The sequence below is a fragment of the Antechinus flavipes genome, chromosome 3 (assembly GCF_016432865.1).
Source record: "Antechinus flavipes isolate AdamAnt ecotype Samford, QLD, Australia chromosome 3, AdamAnt_v2, whole genome shotgun sequence".
NCBI lineage: Eukaryota > Metazoa > Chordata > Mammalia > Dasyuromorphia > Dasyuridae > Antechinus > Antechinus flavipes.
The window spans coordinates 197,404,543-197,430,101 of record NC_067400.1 but is presented as its reverse complement, the minus strand read 5'-3'; the positions used below and the strand labels follow the sequence as shown (position 1 = coordinate 197,430,101).

The 25,559-nt window shown below is 34.6% G+C and overlaps 1 protein-coding gene across 1 annotated transcript in view; it reads right to left on the bottom strand.

Moving 5' to 3' along the window:
• The window catches only part of EPHA6 (EPH receptor A6), a 983,513-nt gene that overhangs the window by 770,570 nt on the left and 187,384 nt on the right, over nt 1-25,559 (bottom strand). The window contains 1 exon segment of the mRNA XM_051984381.1: nt 7,598-8,261. Coding sequence (XP_051840341.1) covers nt 7,598-8,261 — 664 coding nt within the window.

Genomic DNA, 25,559 nt, shown 5'->3' with positions numbered 1-25,559 from the left:
ATAATGTGAAATAGAAATAATAACAAAATAGGTTATTATATACTGGAAAAGCTTAATTTTTTTCAAGTCAACAAAAATTTATTAAGTAAACCCAAGAAGTAATATATTAATTGACATAGGTTCCAAGTCGGTGCTTCTTTTAGTTCAGAGGTATCAAATATGTGGCCCATGGCTACTTCTGTAGTTCTGAGAGCAGTCTCAACCAAATTAAAATGTGATTGGGAATTTTTAAAAATAATTATAACTTTTTATTGACAGAGCCCCTGCCTGGGTAATTTTTTCCAACATTATCCCTTGCACTCAACAACCAAACATATAAATCAATAAGCTTTTCCAAGTTGGAACAGAAGTGGGGTTTATAAAAAATAAAGTCATTTCCCAATTGATAAATGATCAAAAAATATTAACTATGCCTAAGGGCCATATAGTAGTTCAGATTCTCTGGCCTAACAATATCACTATTAAGTCTGGATCACAAAAGAAATTAAAAAATAAAAGGAAAATAACCTATTTGTACAAAAATATTTTTAGCAGTTTTTTCTCAGGGCAAAGAAATGGAAATTGAGGGAATGCCTATCAATTAGGGAATGGAAAAAATAAATTGTGGCATATGATTATGATGGAATATTATTCTATGGAAATGATAAGCAGGATTCCCCCAGAAAAAAAATAGAAGTCCTCCATAAGATCAAAACAAAATAAGATGTACCATGTACAAAGTAATAGCAATGTTGTGTGATGACCAGGTGTAAATGACTTTGATTGAGGACTAATGCTGAAGGATAGCATTAAAAATGCTATCTATAGCCATAGAAAGACTTTTATAGAAATGCTTTGGATAACTTCATTTGTGCCATCTCATATGAGGAGGGAATCCAAAATTCAAAGTTTTAAAAACATATGTAAAAATTGTTTTACCCATAAGTGGGAAAAATCGAAATATTAAACCTAAAAAAAAAAAAGAGTGATAGATCAATGAAATAGATTAGGATACACAAGACACATTAGTCAATGACTATAGTAAGCTACTGTTTGTTAAACTCAAAGACTCTAGTTTCTGGGATAAGAATTAATTATTTGACAAAAACTACTGGGAAAATTGGAAAATAGTATGACAGAAACAAGGCATTCATCAAAATCCTACATCATATACTAAGAGAACTTCAAAATGGGTATATGGTTTAGATATAAAGAGTTATAGTATAAACAAATTAGGAGATCAAGAAATAATTTCCCTGTCAGATTTATGAAGGGAAGAATTTATAACTTAAATAGAAGATAAAGAACATTATGAAATGCAATATGGATAAATTTTATTGCATTACATTAAAATGTTTTGCATAAATAAAATCAATTTATTAATAAATTTAATAAAATCAATATTAGGAGGGAAGTAAAAAGCTGGGGAGCAGTTTTTAGGACCAGTTTTTCTGATAAAGGTATCATTTCTAAAGCATATAGAATACTGAGTCAAATTTATAAGAATGCAATTATTCTCCAATTGATAAATGGTTAAAGGATATAAACAGAATTTTCAGAGGGAAGACATTAAAGTTATCTATAGTCACGTAAAAAAATGCTCTAAATCACTACTGATTTCACAAATGCAAATTAAAACAGTTCTATATACACCTCATAGGTATTAGATTGGCTAAGATGACAGAAAAGGAAAATGATAAATGTTGGAGAATATATCAGGACTTTGTGGGGTTGTGAACTGATCCAACAATTCTGGAAAGTAATTTCAAACTATGCTAAAAGAGTTGTAAAACTTCATACCCTTTGATCACACTTTGATATCACTAAGTCTGTAATTCCAAAAATTATCATAAAAAGAGGGGGAAAAGTATGTACATGTACAAAAATGTTTATAGTAGTTTCTTTATAGTGGGAAAGAATTGGAAGTCAAGAAGATTCCCATCAAATATTATTGTTCTAGAAGAAATGAAGAGCAGAGCAGACCATTTTAAGAAAAACCTGGAAAGATTTGCATGAACTGATGCTGACTTGACAGAATAAGGAGAAAATTATATATGATAACATTATATGATGATCAAATATGATAGACTTAGCTCTTATTAGCAGTACAGTGATACATGATACATGATGGAAAATGCCTTAATAAATAATAATAAATAAAATGCTATATAAGAAAAAGAACAATGGAGTTTGAATGCAGATTAAAGCATACTATTTTCACTTTTTTGTTTTTTATTTATAATTTTTCCCTTTTGTTTGGATTTTTTATTTACATGACTAATGTGGAAATATGTTTAATATGATTGTACATGTGTAACATATCACATTGATTGCCATATTGAGGATGGGGGAAAAGAAACAGAAGAAGAAAAATGAAAATCAATATATTATAAAAGTAAATGTTGAAAATTAACAAATTAGAATTAAAAACTTAAGTGCCTGATGAATCTACAAAATTAAACTAGTTTTGATTTTAGTATTTAAATATTATTTGAAATAATAATTTAAGTTTTCAAATCATTTTAAGGTGTAACTACTATTTATTATGTCGATCTAGAAGTAAAAAATCTCACCAATAGACATATTTTAAGGTTCTGTTAAGTATTCAAAACCAAAAGTTGAAATATCATGGAAAAATGATCCTATACAGTAGTTTATTAGAAATGACATTTTTATCATGATTATGATTATTGCTACATGTAATGCAACAGACATATGATAAGAAGTGAAGCAAAGAAATTGAAATCCTAGTGGAAAAGAAAACAGCACAATATTGTGCTCTCTGGAAAATCTATATAATATAATATATTTTAGAGATAGCAATAAAATTTAATTATGATTAACATAAATAGAAGTATATTACATTTCACTTTATTCATATTTGGACAGTCAGATGGTCATTTACAGTGATGATGAAAAAGAAAAAAAGCAATATTGGTTGCCTCTGCCTCTAGGGCATGGGATACTTTCAGGAATTTGTTTCTCTAAACATTATAAGATATGATCTAAAATGAATCAAAATAGAAGCACAAATATAATTCTTCTTTATCTAGAAGTTATACTGTCAAATTGTTTCTCTGATTAAGAAAATAGACAACTGGTTAAAAGTTCAAAGCATGAAAGGAGATATTCTGGAGCATGGAGATTGTTGGGTAAGAATCTTACATGTAAGGGAGGAGCCAAGATGGTGGAGAACGCTCACTCAACTTTCTAAGCTCCTCTCATCCCCTCAACCAACTATTAAATTCAGCCTCAAAAACAGATCTTCACTGCTAAAATTCATGAAGATTAGAAGAACTACAATGTACCAGCTGAAGATAATCTGGAAGATCGCCAGGAAAGGTTTGTCCTGAAGGGCTAGGAACAGACTAGTAGGTAGCTAGAGACTAGTATCCTGAGCAGACCAAGGGCAGGGGTGATCTCTGTGGCTAGAGAAGTGATAGAGATAACTCTGCTATAGGCTAACTGCTCTCTACTTCATCAGGCAGATGAATTCTTTGTACTACTGTGCCTCCCGTCAGTGAGATATCACTAGCAACATGATTGGCTACAAGACGATAGTGAGTGCAGATTCACAGCTCTGTAGGACTCCAATCCCAGTCCAATATTGGTAACCCAAAATCATGTGAGCGATTAGATTACCCCCAAGAGCTCCAAAAGTATAATAAACCAGAGCCTTTGCCTGACTGGAGTTGACACTAAGTCTAGAGGCATAGAGAAAGCCAAGAGCTGTTTGTCCCTTGGGAGAACCTTCTTCTGTTAGTTTCTCAAACAGATCCTTTGCTGCAAAGACATCCTGTTTTAAGTAATCTCCAAACAAAAAAGCATAAGACACTTTTTCCATGGCTTTAGTATGGTTCATATCTGCTGCCTTTTGAAGATAACGATATGCCTCCTTCTTTTGGGTCTTTTTACTGCTTTCATTGAGAATTTTCATCCCAGCCTGGTAAACAGCTTCTGCTTCCTGCATTTGTTCATTACAAAGCAGTAAACCTGCAAAGAAATTAAAGCCTAATCTAATCTTCACAATGGAGGGCTTGGACTGGGGCAATAGAACTTCCCCAGCAGGACTGTGCTTCTGGGGCAGAGACACTTCCAGTCCCTGCAGGGCCATTCACTGCTCAGCTGCTAATACCCATAGCCCCAGGATGGGATTTGGCTTGGGGTAGTGAAACTTTCACTGCTCAATGTCTAGCCCTAGGGCAGTCATTATCCCACAGAGTCGGGGTTCTTTGCAGGGCACTTTCCCGGCTTGGCCCTGCAGGCCTGATTACTGTAATGGGATTAAACTGGAACCATTCTCAATAAGATCAGGAGTTAAAAACAAGGTTGCCACTTTCACCATCACTATTTAATATTGTATTAGAGATGCTAGCTTCAATAATAAGAGTTGAAAAAGAAATCAAAGGAATTAGAATAAGTAATGAGGAAATCAAATTATTACTCTTTACAGATGACATTATGGTATACTTAGAGAATCCCAGAGATTCTACTAAAAAGCTATTAAAAATAATCCACAACTTTAGCAAAGTTGCAGGATACAAAATAAACCCACATAAATCAAAGCATTCTTATATATCACTAACAAAATCCAACAGTTAGATATACAAAGAGAAATTCCATTTAAAGTAACTGCCGATAGTATAAAATATTTGGGAATCTATCTGCAAATGGAAAGTCATGAACCATATGAACAAATTATAAAACACTTTTCATAAAAATAAAGTCAGATCTAACCAGTTGGAAAAATATTAAGTGTTCTTGGATAGGTTGAGTGAACATAATAAAGATGACAGTTCATTTATCTAATCTAAACTAATACATTTATTTAGTGCTATACCAATCAGATTCCCAAAAAACTATTTTAATGACCTAGAAAAAATAACAACAAAATTTTATCTGGAAGAACAAAAGGTCAAGATTTTCAAGGGAACTAATGATTAAAAAAATTAAATAAAGGTGGCCTAGCTCTAATAGATCTAAAACTGTATTGTAAAGCAGAATTCACCAAAACCATTTGGTACTGGCTAAGAAATAGACTATTTGATCAGTGGAATAGGGTAGGTTCACAGGACAAAATAGTCAATAATTTTAATAATCTAGTGTTTGACAAACCCAAAGACCTCAGCTTTGGGGATAAGAATTCACTCTTTGACAAAAACTGCTGGGAAAATTGGAAATTAATATGGCAGAAAGTAGGCATTGACCCACACTTAACACTGTACACCAAGATAAGGTCAAAATGGGTTTATGATCTAGGCATAAAGAATGAGATTATAAATTAGAAGAATATAGGATAGCTTACCTCTCAGACCTGGGAAGGAGAAAGGAATTGTGAACAAAGAAGAACTAGAGATCATTATTGATCACAAAATAGAAAATTTTGATTCTATCAAATTAAAAAGCTTTTGTACAAACAAAACTAATGGAGAGAAGATTAGAAGGGAAGCAATAAACTGGGAAAACACTTTTAGAATCAAAGGTTCTGATAAAGGCCTCATTTCTAAAATATATAGAGAATTGACTCTAATTTATAAGAAATCAAGCCATTCTCCAATTGATAAATTATCAAAGGATATGAACAATTTTCAGATGAATAAAATGAAACTATGTCTAGCCATATGAGAAGATGCTCCAAATTATTATTAATCAGAGAAATGCAAATTAAGACAACTCTGAGATATGACTACACACCTGCCAGATTGGCTAGAATGACAGAAAAAGATAATGTGGAATGTTGGAGGGGATGGGAAAACTGGGTCACTGATACATTGCTGGTGGAATTGTCAATACATCCAGCCATTCTGGAGAGCAATTTCGAACTATGCTCAAAAAGTTATTAAACTGTGCATATCCTTTGATCCAGCAGTGTTACTACTGGACTAATATCCCAAAGAGATATTAAAGAAGGGAAATAAACCTATATGTGCAAGAATGTTTGTGGCAACCTTCTTTGTAGTGGCCAGAAACTGGAAATCGAATGGATGCCTATCAATTGGAGAATGGTTGAATAAATTGTGTTATATGAATGTTATAGAATATTATTGTTCTGTAAGAAATGACCAGCAAGATGACTTCAGAAAGGCCTGGAGAGACTTAAATTAATTAATGCTGAGTGAAGTGAGCAAGACCAGGAGATCATTATATACTTCAACAACAATATTATATGATGATCATTTCTGATGGATGTGGCTCTCTTCAACAATGAGATGAACCAAATCAATACCATTTGTTCAATAATGAAGAGAACCAGCTACACCCAGTGAAAGAACTCTGGGAAATGAGTCTGAATCACAACATAACATTTCCAATCCCGGCTGTATTTTTGATTTCCTTCTCAGGTTAATTTTACCTTATTTCTAAGTCTGATTTTTCTTGTGCAGCCAAATAACTGTATGGATATATATACATTTATTGTATTTAACACATACTTTAACATATCTAACATGTATTGATCTACCTGGCATCTAGGGGAAGGTGTGGGGGGAAGGAGGGGAAATGTTGGAACAGAAGGTTTTGCAAGGGTTAATGCTGAAAAATTACCCATGCATATATTTTGTAAATAAAAATTATAATAAAAAAGTAAAAGGTAACTGAAATCTGTATTTAATTTTACACACAATTTTAACAAGGATAATTTAATTTAATAGACTGAAATTTACTCCCCATAATATAAGTAAAATTAGATGTTATTTGGAAGCATTCCTCTAATCTGAGAGATTATTTTATAAATTTACATTTCCAATCTTCTCAAACCATTGCTTTAAAAATAGGATCAGGTACTACTGAAGTGTTTTTGACCAGAACTCTGAAACAAGGATTCTTAGAAAGTGTTAAGTCACTAGAATTGATGAGACAATGATTATCTAGTTTAGCATGGTACTTCATAGTTTTCTAAATTCAGTATGATTGATTTAATCTTACAACAAATAATGATTTCCTAGTGATATAATGATTGGTTTATACTCAGTGTAGAGCATATAAGCTGGGATTCAAAGGGCAAAGAAGACAAAGGACCAGAGGCGGGAGCTCAAGCTCTCGGAACCAAGGAGAGAGATTCATTCCATCTTTGGTCAGGTTCCTGGTGGCTCTCCTGGGAGACTAAGAGACAGATTTGTTCATGCCATGACACACCTTCTGGTAGCCGACCTGCCCTCCTGCATTTTCTCCACTGAAAAGAAGTCCCCTCTCAAGGCCAGGTGAAAGCTAGCAGAGCACCAGGCAATGGAGACAATAAAAACTTTTGGACTTTAAACTGGCTATTCTTGTAGTGATTACTCTACTGAAAAGAAGGCTGCTCCAAGACCTCCAGAAAACCCACCAAGAACATTACACTGAAGTATTCATATTGTTAATCCATAATTTTTCCTTAAGTTAACCCAGAAAATAATTTTGTATTTTGAAAAATGCACACCTAACTTTCATACTTTTTAGGGAATTTGGGAAGATGGAGGAAAATAGCTATTTCATATCACCTAACATCTGCCAGGTCTTTATAAAATTCATAGTGTAAAAAATTGTATTCAGACGGTAATTTTTTTGTCAAATAAATGCATAACAAATCTGACCTGCAAATTCATCATCTTAAGTGCAATGTAAATTGATTTTCCTTCCTTACCATGGCAGGAACCATCTACTTCCTCATATCCTATACTGCAGATACAACGTCCCAGAGGAACTAGCCAATCTCCATCAGCTCCACAATATAATTTTGGTGTGTCCCGCTCTTCAGCACTTTTAACACAGGAACCCCGAACTTCCACCAAAGAGGAAGAATCAACCCTTGGTATAGTATCAGGAAACATAGCCAAGTTACGAACAGTGAATGGGCACTTTTTGTAGAAAACACGAACAGAAACCAAAGCAATGCATGCTCCAATGTCCTGAAAAGCAAGAAAAAATCCTTTCCTGTTTATTGGTCCCACCTCACGAATTTCAGTATTGAGCTTAAGGATGCGGTCACCCAAATCCATCTGGGTAAAACTCTCATCAGCAGCAATAGTATCGATTTTAGTATATTGGCTTGGCCTGAATTTAACTCCATGGGACTCATCAGATTCCATGTAGAAGAGATTAAAAGTTTCTTTACAAGTTCCCAATACCCAAGGAATACTGTTGCAATCTCTCAGAGTAAACTTCATTTCCACATAAATTTTTTGAGCTGCATCTCGGGAAATCCAGTTTGTACGAAGCCAATTGTTTTGGTTTGGTTCCATGACGTTGCATACTTGGTAAGTATGAATGGGTCGATTGTGTTCATCCATTTCAGTGATGGAATCCCACTGCATTAAAAAAAAAATTAAGAAGTTAAGCCAATAAAATAACTTTTAAAAGATTGAATTGTGTGACCCGAAGTACTTCAAAACATAAAAATGAAATTACTTGTGAGGTTTCCCAAAGAAAGAATGTAGAATTTCTTGCAAAATGTTCATTTGAGAGATTATATCTATTTCTTCAAATTAAATGAAACACAGCAAATTCAATCTTGTTACTTCACCATCATTAATGCCTGATTCTGATTAGCATTAGCATTGGATGTATTATAAAACCTGAAGTTTTAGAAGATGGCAGATATAAGTTGGGGTTTATACAAAATAAAGTGTTTATCATTCTTAATATCCTCTGTAACAATGATGTTAATACTATGCTCACATTAGACACTCAATAATTAGTTGGGAACAAAATTAGGAGGCAACAAGTAATTTTTAAGCAACTTTTATATGACAAGTACTGTGGTGTTATAAATATCATCTCATTTGATCCTTACAAGTGATAAAGATCTTAGGAAGTAGGTGCCATGACCCCTCATTTTAAAGCTGAGAGATAATGAAACAAACATGTTTAATGACTTGCCCAGATTCATATATCTACTAAATATTTTAGTTCATATTTGAACCTAGGTCATTACTGACTTAGAGTATGCCATTGTTCCACCTAACAGCCTAGCTGAATAATCATTGTTTTTATTTGTTGGTGTATCAATCTTCTTAACCAGAAGCTGTTTTCTTTTTCAAACAAGTTAAAAATAAATAAGCTAGCACCAAAATAAAAGTTAAAAAAACTCTATTCCATATATAAAAATAAAAGCAAGGTAAAATAGGACTAAGAAATAATACACACACACACACACACACACACACACACACACACACACACACACCATGCACACACAATTTCCATAAGTTTAAATAATAATAATATAAAATATTATTAGAATCTAAAGATCCATGAGATTTACTAAAAATATCACAATTAAAAAAATTATTATAAGTCCTCTCTCAATTCTCATTCTCTCTGTCTCTGTCTCTGTCTCTGTCTCTGTCTCTCTGTCTCTCTCTCTCTTTTCTCTCTCTCTCTCTCTCTCTCTGTCTCTCTCTTTCTCAGAAGAGGTGGGGAGGTATCATTATAGTGTCATTAAAATAGAAGTCCTAAGTGTTGTCATGTACTTAAATAGAAATGTATTATGCTGAATTCGCTTTATTATATGGCATATCAATCAAAAAGACACTTCAATATCATGCCTCACAAAGCTCAAAACAAAAACTAACAGATGAAAACAAAATATATTTTTATAGTTTTTTTAAGGTTCTAAGACACTTTTCTTACCTTGTAGAAGAGAAAATGCAAGTGCCAATCTTTTTTGGAATTTCCATTTTACATTTGGGGACACTAAGGCTCACAAGGATCAAGGATCACATGAAAGAGGTTAACACATATTCACAAAGCTAATTTCAGTATCAGGAATTAAATACAGTTTACCAGATTTGGCTGTTTTCTTTTCTGTATATTCAGGTATTGTTTCCTATATTATCGAAGATTACCATGTGGGCGAGTTATATGGTTATGATATGACTATGGAGACATATGCAGAAAATCTTACTATTTGTTATATCACACACACACACACACAATGAGGCAGCTAATAGTGCAGTAGATCTTCATAGGAGAGATATATATCATATACTCTACGCTGTGTTTGTCAAAGGAAGCTTCATGAAAGGATCTGACTTTAATTCAGACTATGAAGGATGAGTATGATGCACAGAGAAATGGCTAGACAGATCATATCATTGTCACATTATATCATTTGTAAGGAATAATTTGTATCTATGTTACAGTAGGCATATGACTATTTCTAGATTGCTATATATCACCATAATGGAAGGCTATTTTAGGAATTTTAATGTTCATCATAAGAATGCCAATCAATTTGCTCAATGGTTTCTCTTATGTAAGTATTCTCTGGATGATTCCCATCTTTAATTTTATATTCACATAATCCCAAAACTAAATTCATTAGGAATGAATTTTATTTTGTCCTTTTTTTGAAATAGTATTCAAATAAGTATACTTAAAAACATTAACATAATAAAGAATTGTATTAATGGAAATAATTACGTTCTACTGATTCAATTCTAACCAATTTCTGCCATTTAGGTGGTTTTTTGAGCTATTGAAAGAAATGATTACTATAACCAGTGATTTGGGGAGGTTCAGATTTTCCTTGTTTTCTTTTAACCTCATTTCATGACCTCAGTCTCTGACTTACATGAACTGATCCTGAGTAAAATGAGCAGGACCAGAAGGTCATTTTATACTTCAATAACAATACTATATGATGATCAATTCTGATGGATGTGGCCCTATTCAACAATGAGATGAACCAAATCAGGTCCAATAGAGCAGTAATAAACTGAACCAGCTACACTCAGTGAAAGAACTCTGGGAGATAACTATGAACCAATGCATAGAATTTCCAATCCACCTACTTTTGCCCACCTACATTTTTGATTTCCTTCACAGGCTAATTGTACGCTATTTCAAAGTCTGATTCTTTTTGTAAAACAAAATAACTGTTTGGATATGTATACATGTATTTAACTTTAACATATTTAACATGTATTGGTCAACCTGCCATCTGGGGAAAGGGGTAGGGGGAAGGAGAGGAAAAGTTGGAACAAAAGGTTTTGCAATTGTCAATGCTGAAAAATTACCCATGCATATATCTTGTAAATAAAAAGATATAATAAAGAAAAGAAAAGTCAAAAAAAAAAAAAAAAGACCTCAGTCTCTGAAGTAGAAACAATTTTATACTTCTCTCCAAACCCCAACCAGATGGATTAGCCATGTTTTATTCAGATTTAGATGCAGTTAATTCTTTGAATACATTGACCATGACTGGGGTAAATTAAAAAAGTAAATGACTTAATCAAAGTTCAGGTCCAGACTCTCACTGTGATATTCCTTCTCTTATTTGTTAACCAATCAGAGTTGATTGCTGTTTTCTCGAAACACTTTTCTTCCAATAGGCATATAAGTTGAGCCCACCACCAAGATTGTCTTTGTACTAAAAAAGAGATGCTAGATGCCTATTCTTTTATTAAAATGTTGGAATTATTAATAAAAAATTAAACTATATCTCAAAACTTTTTGTATGTCATATATAACATCTGAAATTATTGTTATTAATTTCCCTAAACTTTTTCTTTATTATACCTATTTATTTACAAGATATATGCATGGGTATTTTTTCAGCATTAACAATTGCAAAACTTTTTGTTCCAACTTTTCCTCTCCTTCCCCCGACCCCTTCCCCAAATGACAGGTTGACCAATATATGTTAAATATGTTGAAGTATAAGTTAAATACAATATATGTATACATGTCCAAACAGTTATTTTGTTGTACAAAAAGAATTGGACTTCAAAATAGTGTACAATTAGCCTGTGAAGGAAATAAAAAATACAGGGATTGGGAATTCTATATAGTGGTTCATATTCATCTCCCAGAGTTCTTTCCTTGGGTGTTGCTAGTTCAGTTCATTACTGCTCTATTGAAACTGATTTGGTTTTTCTCATTGTTGAAGACGGCCATGTCCATCAGAATACAGTATTATTGTTAAGGTATATAATGATCTCTTGGTACTGCTCATTTCACTCAGCATCAGTTCATATAAGTCTCTCCAGGCCTTTCTGAAATCATCCTGCTGGTCATTTCTTACAGAACAATAATATTCCATAACATTCATATAACACAATTTATTCAATCATTCTCCAATTGATGGACATCCATTCGATTTCCAGTTTCTGGCCACTACAAAGAGGGCTGCCACAAACATTCTTGCACATTTCCCTTCTTTAAAATCTCTTTGGGATATTAGTCCAGTAGTAACACTGCTGAATCAAAGGATATGCAAGTTTAATAACTTTTTGAGTATAGTTCGAAATTGTCTCCAGAATGGCTGGATGTATTCACAATTCCACCAACAATGTATCAGTGACCCAGTTTTCCTACATCCCCTCCAACATTCCACATTATCTTTCTCTGTCATTCTAGCCAATCTGGCAGGTGTGTAGTCATATCTCAGAGTTGTCTTAATTTGCATTTCTCTGATTAATAATAATTTGGAGCATCTTTTCATATGGCTAGAAATAGTTTCATTTTATTCATCTGAAAATTGTTCATATCCTTTGATAATTTATCAATTGGAGAATGGCTTGATTTCTTATAAATTAGAGTCAATTCTCTATATATTTTAGAAATGAGGCCTTTATCAGAATCTTTGACTCTAAAAATGTTTTCCCAGTTTATTGCTTCCCTTCTAATCTTGTCTGCATTAGTTTTGTTTGTACAAAAACTTTTTAATTTGATGTAATCAAAATTTTCTATTTTGTGATCAGTAATGATCTGTAGTTCTTCTTTGGTCATAAATTCCTTCCTCTTCCATAGGTCTGAGAGATAAGCCTAGATGATAAACCCATTTTGACCTTATCTTGGTGTACGGTGTTAAGTATGGGTCAATGCCTAGTTTTTGCCATACTATCCATTTGGGCAACCTATATTTTTTTAAGGTATTCATCCATTCATTTAAGTTATCACATTTATTGCCATGAAGTTGGGCAAAGTAACTAATTATTGCTCTAATTTCCTTTTCATTAAGTCCTCCCTTTTCATTTTTAAGATTAACAATTTGATTTTCTTCTTTCCTTTTTCTAATTAAATGTGCCAAAGGTTTATCTATTTTGTTGATTTTTTCATAGCATCAACTCTTAGTTTTATTTATTAATTCTGTTATGAGTTCAAATGTTGGAGTTCTTGTTCTTCTCAAAACACAGGCTTAGAGGCTTAGAGCCCTCCGAATATCTCCAAATCCAAAGGTTCTGTCCTTCAGCCTCTGACTCTGCTTTCTTCAGCCTCCAACCAACACAGAGATGGAATGTCTCTCTTGTCTCCTTCTGGGGAGCCCAGCCACCAACTACAGTGGTGTGAGATGAAGATGAATCTGGTTGTCCACTGAACTCTCACTCGTAGCTTTATCCTCTGAAAGCTCTTCGTCCGCCACCAGCCAGCCAAGTGGAAAAAATGTATTCTGCCATAGATCCCTCATCACTGGCCTTTTATCTGACTCTTCTGAGAGAATGGGATTATGGGTTTTCTCCCATAGTGCTCTCTGGCCCAACGAGCTTTAAGGGAGGTGTGGACTCCCTTGAAGTTAGAAAGTGTACTTTGTGAAGCTAGCATACTTGTGGACTCCAATGAGTAAAGGTGTGAACACAAGCCTTGTATTAATTAGTTCTACTTAGTACCTTGTTTCAGGTTTTGGCCAAAATCTTCTTGTAAGATTAGATCAACTCTAATTAGTTAGCAGTTAGTAAGGATTCCAATATAATTCAATAGTTTTTTTTTTTTTTTTTACTTTCAATTGTATTAATCTCTCCTTTTATTTTTACAATTTTAAGTTTAGTGTTTGATAGGGGGTTTTTAATTTGCTTTTTTTCTATCTTTTTTAGTTGCAAGCCTAATTCATTGAATTTCCTCTTTATTTTATGCAAGTAGGCCTCTGGAGATGAAATGTTTCCCCTGCTTACCACTTTAGCTGCATCCCACACATTTTGGTATGTTGTCTCATTATTGTCATTCTCTTGGGTGAAATTATTAATTGTGTTTATGATTTGCTGTTTCGCCCATTCATTCTTTAGGATGAGTATTTAATTTCCAATTACTTTTTGGTCTATTTTCCCCTTACTTTTTATGGAATGTAATTTTTATTGAATCATGATCTGAAAAGGATGCATTTACTATTTCAGACTTTCTGCACTTGAATTTGAGGTCTTTATGTCCTAATGTATGATCAATTTTTATATAGATTCCATGAATTGACGAGAAGAAAGTGTACTCCATCATTCAGTCTCCATTTAGTTTTCTCCAAAGATACCTAACTTTTCTAGTGTTCTATTTGGTGGTTTGATTTATCTAGTTCTGAGAGTAGAAGATGGGGCTCTCACACTATTATAGTTTTGCTGTCTATTTCTTTTTACAGCTATTTTAACTTCTCCTAAATGGAATTTAGATGCTATACCATTTGGTGCATATATGTTTAGTATTGATATTGCTTCATTATCTATGTTACTCATTAGCAAGATATAGTGTCCTTTCTTATCTCTTAATTAGATCATTTTTTGCTTTTCCTTGATTTGAGATCAGGATGGCTACCTCTCTTTTTTGACTTTACCCGAAGCATAGCAGATTCTGTCTGCTCCAGCCTTTTATCTTTACTCTGTATGTATCACCCTGCTTCAAGTATGTTTCCTGTAAACAACATATTTAGGATTCTGGCTTTTAATTCAGTCTGCTATCTGGCCTTGCTTTATGAAAGAGTTTACCTCATTCACATTTATGGTTAAAATTACTAATTCTGTATTTTCTGCCATGTTGTTAACTCCAGATTTATGCTTTTCTCTTTCCTTTTCCTCTCACCCCTCTCCCCAGTGTTAAATTTATGAGCACCACTTGCCTCACACAGCCCTCTCATTATAGCATCCCTCCCTCCACCTTAGAGTTCCTCCTTTTTTCTTAATTTGTGACCAAAGAAGAACTAGAGATCGTTATTGATCAAAAATAGAAAATTTTGTTTATATCAAGTTAAAAAGATCTTGTACAAACAAAACTAATGCAGACAAGGTTAGTAGGGAATCATTAAATTGGGAAAACATTTTTACTATCAAAGGTTCTGATAAAGGCCTCATGTTCAAAATACATAGAGAATTGACTCAAATTTATAAGAAATCAAGCCATTCTCCAGTTGATAAATGATGAAAGGATATGAACAGACAATTTTCAGATTTAGAAATTTAAACTATTTCTAGTCATATGAAAAGTGCTCCAAATCATTATTGATCAGAGAAATACAAATTAAGACAACTCTAGGATATTACTACACAACTCTCAAATTGGCTCGCATGACAGGAAAAGATAATAATGAATGTTGGAGGGGATGTGGGAAAACTGGGACATTGATACATTATTGGTGGGATTGTGAATGCATGCAACCATTCCAGACAGGAATTAGGAACTATGCTCAAAAAGTTATCAAACAGTGTATACTCTTTGATCCAGCAGTGTTACTATTGGGCTTATATCCCAAATAGATCTTAAAGAAGTAAAAGGGACCTGTATGTGCAAAAATGTTTGTGGCAGCCCTTTCTGTTGTGGCCAGAAACTGGAAACTGAATGGATGCCCATCAATTGAAGAATAGTGGAATAAATTGTGTTATATGAATGTTATGGAACATTATTGTTCTGTAAGAAATGACCAGCAGAATGATTTCAGAGAGGATTGAAGAGACTTATATGAGCTAAGTGAAATGAGAAGAACCAGGATATCATTATACTCTTCCACAACAGTAATATACAATGATCAATCCTAATGGACATTGCTCTCTTCAATAATGAGATGGTCCAAATCAGTTCCAATTGTTCAGTAATGAAGAGAACCAGGTACACCCAGTGAAAGAACTATGGGAAATGAGTGTGGACCACAACACAGCATTTCCACTCCTTCTGTTATTGTCCACTTGCATTTTTGTTTCCCTTCTTTCTTATGCAGCAAGATAGCTGCATAAACATGTATACATATATTGTATTTAACATATACATTAACATATTTCACATGGATTGTACTACCTGCCATCTAGGAAAAGAGATGGAGAGAAGGAGGGGAAAAGTTGGAACAGAAGGTTTTGCAAGAGTCAATGCTGAAAAATTACCCATGCATATGTCTTGTAAATAAAAAGCTATAATAAAAATAAAATAAAATAAAAACCTTTCCCTTACAATTTCTGTATCCACTTCTATTTAGCCTTCCCCTTCCCTTTTTGCTTTTCCTCTTCCACTTTTCAATAAGGTGGGAGAAGTTTCTCTGTACACCAAATATGTCTAATATTTTCTCTTTGAGCCAGTTCTGATGAGAGTAAGATTTACACTATGTTCATCCCCTTCTCTTCTTTCCCTCAGACATAATAGTTTTCCTTTTCTTTTTCATGAGATGAAATATCCTCCACTTTTCCCTTTTTCTAGTACAATTTCCTTTCCAAATCTAGATCCTTTTTATAACAGTAAAAGCAAAATTATACATGTACTCTTTATGTATACCAATAACAGAAATACAATTCTCAAGAGTTATTTTTACCTTTTTATGTTAATATTGAGTTTTATATTTGGAGGTAAACCTTTTTGTTTAGCTCTGTTTTTTTTTTTTTTTTTTCATCAGAAATAAATGGAATTCATCTATTTCATTGAAGGTCCATCTTCTTCCCTGGGGAAAAAAAAATCCTCATTTTGGCTGGGCAAGTTATTCTTGGTTGCATACGAAATTCCTTTGTCTTTCAGAATATCAGATTCCAGGTTCTTTGATCCTTTAATGTGGATACTGCTAGATCTTGAGTAATCCATATTGTGGCTCCTCGGTATTTGAATTTGTTTTTTTCTAGCTGCTGTAGTATTTTTTTTTTTTTTGGTCTAATAGTTCTGGAATTTAGCCACAATATATTTTGGAGTTTTCATTTTGAGATCTCTTTTAATAGATGATCGATGAATTCATTCAATGTCTATTTTACCTTCTGATTCTGTAACATCTGGGCAGTTCTCCTTGATGATTACCTGAAAATTAGTGTCTAGGCTCTTTTTTTATCATGATTTTCAGGGAGTCCAATAATCCTTAGATTATCTCTCCTAGATCTATTTATCAGGTCTGTTGTTTTCCCAAGTAGGCATTTAACATTTTTTCTATTTTTTCTTTTTTTTTTTGGTTTTATTTGACTGATTCTTGGTGTCTCCTCGAGTTATTCATTTGCTCAATTCTGATTTTACTGAATTATTTTCTTAATTTACTTTTGTTATTTCTTTCTGTAATTGTACAATTGAGTTTTTAAATGAGTTGTTTTGTTTCATGAATTTTTTTTTTTTTTTACATTTCGCCAATTTTACTTTTTAAGGAATTATTTTCTTTTCCCCATTCACAAATTCTGTTTTTCAGGGAGTTGTTTTCTTTATCCACTCTATCTTTTAATGAGTTACTTGCCTTATCCAGACCTTCTTGCACAGCTTCTATTTCCATTCTTCATTTTTCTTCTAGCTCTCTTTTAAGAGCCTTGTTAATTTCTTCTATGAGAGCTTTATGTGGTGGGGACCAGATCATATCCACCTTGGAGTTTTCATCTAGAGACAAACTATTTTTAGTCTCCTCAGGGTTTGAAATCTGCTCTTTTTCAGTATAGAAGCTATTTATAGTTTGAGCATATTTTGCCTTTTTACTCATTTTAAGAAAAAAATCAGCAGTCTGCTTTTGGGGCAATGAGGGTTACAGAGCTTCCTCAACAGAAAACAAGAAGTGGCAGTTAAGTGGTAGCAGAAGGCAATGGCTGTGCTGGGATTAGTGGCTGGGCTGGGATTAGTGGTTTTGTGCTGAGATTGTGCTGAGTCCCTTTCCATGCTGGGTGGGTATAGTCAGGTCCCACGAGACTCTAGCGTTTAGGTAGTCTTTACTCCCTGTGTTCATAGCTTCTCTCTGATCTACTAGTTTGCTGCGAGGGTAGATTTTTTGCTGGCTGAGGAACCCGTCCTCCCCCCATTCTGCTCAGGATAAGCTGCTTTCTGTGCTCTCACTGCCTATCTGCCTGAGTCTGAGCCTGGCCTAGCACTATTATATTTCTGCAGGTGAGCAAAAACAGACCTTATCTGGCAAATTTTGAGATTATCTTCTGTTGGTAATGTGTTGTACTCCCAATATTCGTGGGTTTTGACTATCCAAGCACTAATTCAGAGACTGAGTTTCAAAAAAAATGGTTTGAGGGTAGAGGAGAACTCAGAAAGATGTGTGGCCTCTCCACCATCTTGGCTCCACCCCCCCCCCCAGTATATTTTTAATTGGATAGAGCAAAAACTTAATAGAAGACACCTTCAGGCAAAGGGTCCCCCCCCAAACCTGAACACCAAAAGTGTATAGTTTTTAAAGCTTTAACTGGCTTTGAACTAAACAAATCTCTTGTTACTTTTAACCCTATTTCTCTTCAGGTTGGACAATTCCCTCCTCCTGAATAAAAAGGTTTACTATTAGAATCTTGCCTGTCCTCGTTTTTCATAGTTATTTCTAGACTTTGAGGAAAAACCAAAATTAGTTTGCTACAAAAAAAAGTTCCTGCTTAGGTAGCTTTAGAAAACTTCTTTACAAGAATAGAATAGATCCACCTTGCTCTTTTTCCTCTACCAAACAAACCTTCTGTGCCATGTAACAATACCAGAGTTGTTTTAGTTTTTTCTAATCCCAGAGAAATATGACTTCCTATCCAAACGTATGTATAACCACAAGAAATTAAACCACTAATAAGCAATGCCCTTATTTTTACTTTTCCATGACAAATTAGCCATGTTTTAGACTTTAACAATATTTTAATTGCAAGATATTAAGTACCATCCAAATTCTACATTGAGGAGAAAGTGGGAAATAGAAGATCATAGATTTTAAATAGAAAGGGACCAAGGAGATTATTTAGTTTACTTTTCGTATTTTATAGATGTGGAAACTGACACTTAAGTTACTTGTCCCAAATAGTACAACAGCACAGCCAGGATTGAACTAAGGTTGTCCCACTTCAAATATTATACACTTATCCATATATCTTCCTGCCACCTTATGAAGGAAGACATTTTTTTTTAATTTAAAAAGGTGTCTTTCTGAAATTTTTACTTAGAGGACCATAAGTTAGACTTATTTCCCTGCCCAGCAAGAACTAATCCAGTACAGTTGGTAATAGTACAGTTGGAAGAGAATTACTTCTACAGTCTGAAGACCTGGGCTCAATAGTCACTTTTGCTATGTATTTCTTCTGTGACCTTGGATAATTCATTTACTGTCTTCCTATGTTAATGAGAAGTAGATTAAATGATTTTCCATTTCCCTCTGAGGAATTCTGATTCTGAGAATTTCTATAAGTTTTCCATAATTTCCAAAAAGAATGCAAAGAAAACTTTCATTTAAAAGTATTATGGATTGCCCCAATTATTAAATGATTAAAAGATATGAACTGTGCCCCAAAAGGCCATAAATTAATGCATATCCTTTGACTAAACAATACTGCTACTAGGCATGAATATCAAAAGATATATGTTAAAAAAGGAAAAGGACACACACACACACACACATACATATATAGGTCCGTGTGTGTGTGTGTGTGTGTGTGTGTGTGTGTGTGTGTGTGTGTATAATATTTATAGCAACTCTGTACTCAGGCAAAAAAATTGGAAATGGAGGCAATAGTCATCAATTGAATAAATTGTGGTATGTGATTATTGTTTGATGTCATATTATTGTTTGATGGGAAATGGTAAGCAGAATGATCTCAGAAAAAAAAAAAAACCTGAAAAGTCCTCAATGAACTCAAAATGAAAACTACTGTATACAAAGTAATAGCAATGCTATGGGATGATCAGCTGTAAGTTACTTTGCTGTTTTCAACACTTCAATGATCCATGACTACTCTGCATATTTATAATAAATCCTATCCCATACCAAGAGAAGAGATTGATTGTGTCTGAATATAGATTGACACATTGTCTCTCTTTCTTTTGTGTGTTTTTACTTTATTTTGGGGGAGGATTTTTTTGGGGGAAGAAGAATTCTGTTTTCTTTCACCACATGACTTTCATGAAAATGTTTTGCATAATTTCACATGTGCTTTCTTAAGGATGGGTTGGGGTGAGAATAAGAGAGAATCTGGGACTCAACATTTCAAAAACAAATGTAAAAACTTTTAAATGTAACTGGGGGAAAATAAATAAATAATTTTAATGTATTATGGATGATTTAAAATACTTGGGAGTTTTTTTTCCATAATGTACATAAGTAATACAGACCAAAATAAATTGATAATAAATATTAATTTCTTATGGGAAGAATGAATTAATATAAGAAACTTTGTAAAGGGCTGAAACTCTTCAAAAGTATGCTTGAATCAGACAACTGAGCACTTAAGGCTAATTACCTATTCGATATGAGGCAATGACTCTATTAACATATGTTTGGAAGAATGACCCTTCTCACTGTTCAGTGCTTACTCAATGTTTGGTGTATGCAGATAATAGGCAAGTATTAGAAAGTGGGGAAAAATGAGCCAGGCTTCACTTGGCCACAGAATGGAGAGGAGAAAAGTGTGGAGATTCTGGACTCTAGAATCAAGGAGGGATTCTTGGCAAAACTCCTGGTAGTTTTGTACATCTCCTTCACTTCTTCCCCTAAAGACCAAGAACTTTTGCTTATCCTGATTCTGGCTGACTATGAGGCCTCCAGGAAGCTAGTCCACACTTCACATTTTGATGCCCAACATGTGAACCAAGGACCCTAACTTCACTGCAGGTGACCAGGAAATAAGGTGAATATTTTAATAGATAAACATGGAACTTACTTTGTTGAGAGTTAAACTAATAACTCTCATTTTCTAGCTGAAATGGGGCAGATATTAGGAAAAAATTCTCCCACACCCCCACTCCCACTCCCATCTCCACCCCGAGGGAGATCTAGAGGAAGCATACTCAGACTGATAAAGAGACAGAGTTTGATTGTAATTTGGGAGTAGATTGATGGACTCATTGATGAATACATTAAAATGTATGTCACCTTGGTTCTTCAAGGAAGAAGAAATAGAGGCAGATAATTGGAAACTAGTAGGAGATCAACTATGTGAATATTATAATGATAATGGTCCTGATTCAATTTCCAAGGAAACATTCTATATGTACAACTTAATACAATTGGCCTTAAAGAATCCCACAAGTTATAGAAAAAAAGAAAAGTTTTAAGATCAGCCAAATTAGGAAGTGTGAGGAAAAAGAGAAGACAAAGGACAGATAGTGGCAATATCACCAGAGGGCATGAAAACTTAAGTGAACTTGAAGGGTATGATGATTCTCACTCTCACAGCACAGCTTCAATTACATTTTCACCAGAGCAGACTCTTGATGCCCTCCTCCATCAACTTCACCTTCTGGGGTGGAGGGAGAAGGAAGAGTGGGAGGGGCAATGATATCACCAGCACCTCCCCCCCCCCAGCAATCAACCCTCCTATGACTAGATGGCAAAAGGCACTTCTTAAAGCCATAGAAGAAGGGCAGAATATAAATGATTTGAGAATAGAAATGTATCCTGTGATTCAATAGTTTAACTCTTCAGGTCAAGAAAGTAGAAGATATACTTCTTTTGATATAGAAATCACCAAAGACCTGAAAAAGGTTTGCATTCTTTATGGGACTACATCATTTTATGTTAAGATGTTATTACAGAATTTGGTTTATTAAGTCTTAACCTCTAGTGACTGGAAATCTATAGCAAGGACATTCTTAGAACCTGGAAAAAAACTTGTTGTGGCTTTCTGAATATAATGAGCTCTATAGGATACAAACCCAATTAAATAGTCAAAGTGGAGTTAATACTCCAGTCATCTATGACCAGCTAACAGGTGTAGGTTCTTATGCAAACATTTTAGCACAGATTATTTGCCTCATAGTAGTATATGAGCAAATTGCTGCTGCTATCAAAGCATGGGGATATATCCCAGGTAAACAGGACAAAATAGAGGCCTTCACAAAAATAGTGCAAGGGCCAAATGAACCCTTTGCTGATTTTGTGGGATGTCTACAGACAGCTATCATATGAACTATTGGTGAAAATGCACAAACAGAAATTATGATAAGGCAACTTACTAAAGAAAATGCTAATGAGGTTTGTAGAAGACTCATACTAGGACCACATAAGGATGCTCCTTTAGAGGAGATCAGACTCTGTGTCACAGTGGGCACAAATACCTTTCATAGCCAAGCTATGATGCAGACTTCCCAAGATCCGAACATGGGAAGACAGGGTCCTTTTTGACAAGGGATTTCCAAAAAGACTCGTCAATGTTTTCAATGTGATAAAGTAGGGCATCTGAAAGCTCAATGTTAGCATAGAGACAGAGTGAGAAAACAGGGTAGGAGAATAAGACCCAAAACTCCAGGTCGAGAATGCAACAGAGGCTTCCTTTCGACATCAGAATGTAGACTGATTCAGGGAAATGGGATGAGGGCCCAGCCCCAAGGCAAAAAATACTTGGGGTGTGATGGCAGCCAATGCTACACCCAGAGGGCCTTTAAAAGTTCAAGGCTAAGACAGCCAGGAAGCAATCTGATAGGAGAAAGGGATTGCAATTGGGAAGAATACACTTGTATGCATCTGGGACAACTGAGATACCCCCTGGAGAAGTGAAATCTGTTCCTCTCCAGCCTATGGATCCCTTGTCTCCAGACACAGTAGGCTTGACCATTTCATCTCCTGAGAGTACTTACAAAACAGTATTCATCTATACACTAATGTGGGAAACTAGGGAATGTGTAGATAATATTCTATTCACTAATACAGGTAGACAATGTGTGATTTATCAACCAGGAGAAGTAGTAGCACAAGGTTTACTGATACAGATTCCTAATAGGCAAGCTGGTGATAGTTGCCCAGATTCTGACTTCAAGCAACAGAATCCAGGAATATTCTTAAATGCAGCAGTTACAGCTGACCGTCCTATCCTCACTATCTATATAAATGGCATACCATTAGAAGGATTGGTAGACACAGGTGCAGAGCATACAGTTATTAGAGGTGCCAACTGGCCCAGTCACTGGCCAAAGATTAAGGCAGACCTCTACATGTCTGGCATAGGAGGATCAATAGTAGCTGAAGTAAGTACTACTTTGTTGAAATGGACTTTTGAAGGCAAAAAAGGATTTTTTTTTTTACTCCTTTTATAGTTGAAAAAACCCCCATCAATCTGTAGGGAAAAAACATTTTACAACAGTTAGGATTATAAATGAGTACTTTGGTTTTTTAGTCAGGGCTGCTGTTGAAGGCCTGCCAACACTCTCACCTGTTCCTATTCAGTGGAAAATTGATACACCAGTGTGGATAGAACAGTGGTCCTTAACAAGTGAAAAAAATTCAGGCCTTATTAGATATAGTACAGGAGCAATTTGATCAAGGACACTTATAACCTTCTCTAAGTCCTCGGAATTCCCCTGAATTTGTTGTTAGAAAGAAATCTGGAAAATGGAAGATGTTGATGGAAACTATGAGAACTCTTTCATCTGGACTATCATCTCTTACTCAGTTGCCTAGAGAATGGCCTCTTTAACATTAAGGATTGTTTCTATTCTATCCTTCTAGATGAGGAGGATATGAAAAGATAAGCCTTATCAGTGCCCAGAGTTAACTTAGCTGAGCCTTATAAAAGATATGAATTGACAGTTTTGCCATGAATGGCCATGAATTAAAAACAACCTTACTATGTGCCAAATGTATGTTGCTGCTGCTCTTACTCCAGTAAGAAAAGCATTTCCAAAAGTAATATTATTACATTACATTGGATGATATATTGGGATGTTCACCAGAGGAACAAATGTTATAAGCATGTCTATAAAAGACCATAGAAACACTAAAGAACTACAAATTGCATATAGCTCCAGAAAAAACTCAATAACATACTCCTTTTCAATATTTAGGATATGAAGTATCCTACAACTTTCCTTGTTTTTTTAGTACAAAAACTTCCTTAAGAACAGAGAAGCTAAATGCCTTAAATGGCTTTCAGAAATTGATAGGAGATATTCAATGGATGCATCCAGTATTAGGCTTGACTACCTGTCAATTGCAACCATTATATGACATTTTAAGGGAGACAGTGCTTTAAACTCACCACACCAGCTTACAAAAGAAACTCAAGAGGCTTTGAGAAAAGTTGAACTGGCTTTATCCAATGTGGTTGAAAGAATTACTCAAAAACCCTTGGAAATATCAGTTTATGCTACAAAAGAGGCACCCACAGCAGTCCTTCATCAAGGAGACAGTGTGATAGAGAGGTTGAACCTCCCAGCACAACCATAACAAAGCCTTACTCCTTTCTGAGTGCTTGTGGCTAGAATTTTATTAAAGGCCATTAAGGGAGCAGTACAATTATCTGGGGTAAGATCTGACAAGATATACACCTTTTATACTAATGTACAAATTAATGTATGCTGTGAAACCATCCCAGAGGAGCACCTTTTATTAGCCATGCCTCCAAATTTTACACACAGGTCTCCATTAAACACATAATTGGCAATGGATTCTTGAAGAAAAGGCTTCTAAAGTTCCTCTTAAAGGACCAACTATCTTTATAGATGCATCCAAACATAATATTTGTGCTGTATACTCTTGTAACTTAACTATAAAGAGAGTAGTAAGAACTCCTTCTCAGTCCACTCAGCAGAATGAATTGTATGCCATCATTCTAGCTCTTACTTATTATCTAGGAGATATAAATATAATATCTAAATCAGCCTGTTCACAGTAAGTGTGATAGAAAGAATTGCTACAGCCCTAATAAACTTTGTAGCTTCCAATATATATCAGCTCTTTAAGAAATTTCAAGATCAAGTGAGAAAGCATCCAGGTAAGATTTATATCTTGCATGTCCACTGTCATAGTGGACTTCCAGGTCCTATTTTTCATGGTAATTCAAAGGCAGATAGCCCTCTTACCATCTTGGCCAATACTTCTTTATTTCAAGAAGCCCAAGAATCTCATTCTAAATATCATTAGGCTGTCAAGCTTTACATTTACAATTTGGAATAACAAGAGAGGAAGCTAGGAGCATAGTACAGCTTGCATTCCTTTTCACTATCCCATACTCCCTCCAGGGAAGAACCCTCATGGTGTGAGACCCAGTGAAATTTGGCAAATGGATGTGACCCATTATAAATCTTTTGGTCATCTGTCTTTTATCCATGTTGCGGTAGACAACCTTTTCAGGATTCATTTTAGCAATAACAGCAGCAAAACAGACTGCTCTAGTGGTCACTGAATTCCTTATACAATCATTTGCAATTATGGGTGTGCCACAAGCAATAAAAACATATAATGGACCTGCATATACTTCTAAACATTTTGCACACTTTTGTGCACAGCAGAAAGATTTTACACACAATTTACCTTTAATCCTCAAGGACAGGAAGTAGTAGAGAGGAGAAACAGAGACATTAAAATGCTCCTCCAAAAACAAAAGAAAGGGGGAGCCACAGATAACTCTAGAGAACTTCTAAATTTAGCTCCTTATACTATTAACTTCTTCATTTTTGACCAAGATGCACTGGCTTTGGCAAACAGGTTTTAGAACCCACTGGAAGGGCAGTGTCCAGTGCAAGCGGCTCCACTTTTTTTAGATAATTGCCAGATGATGTAGAGAGAT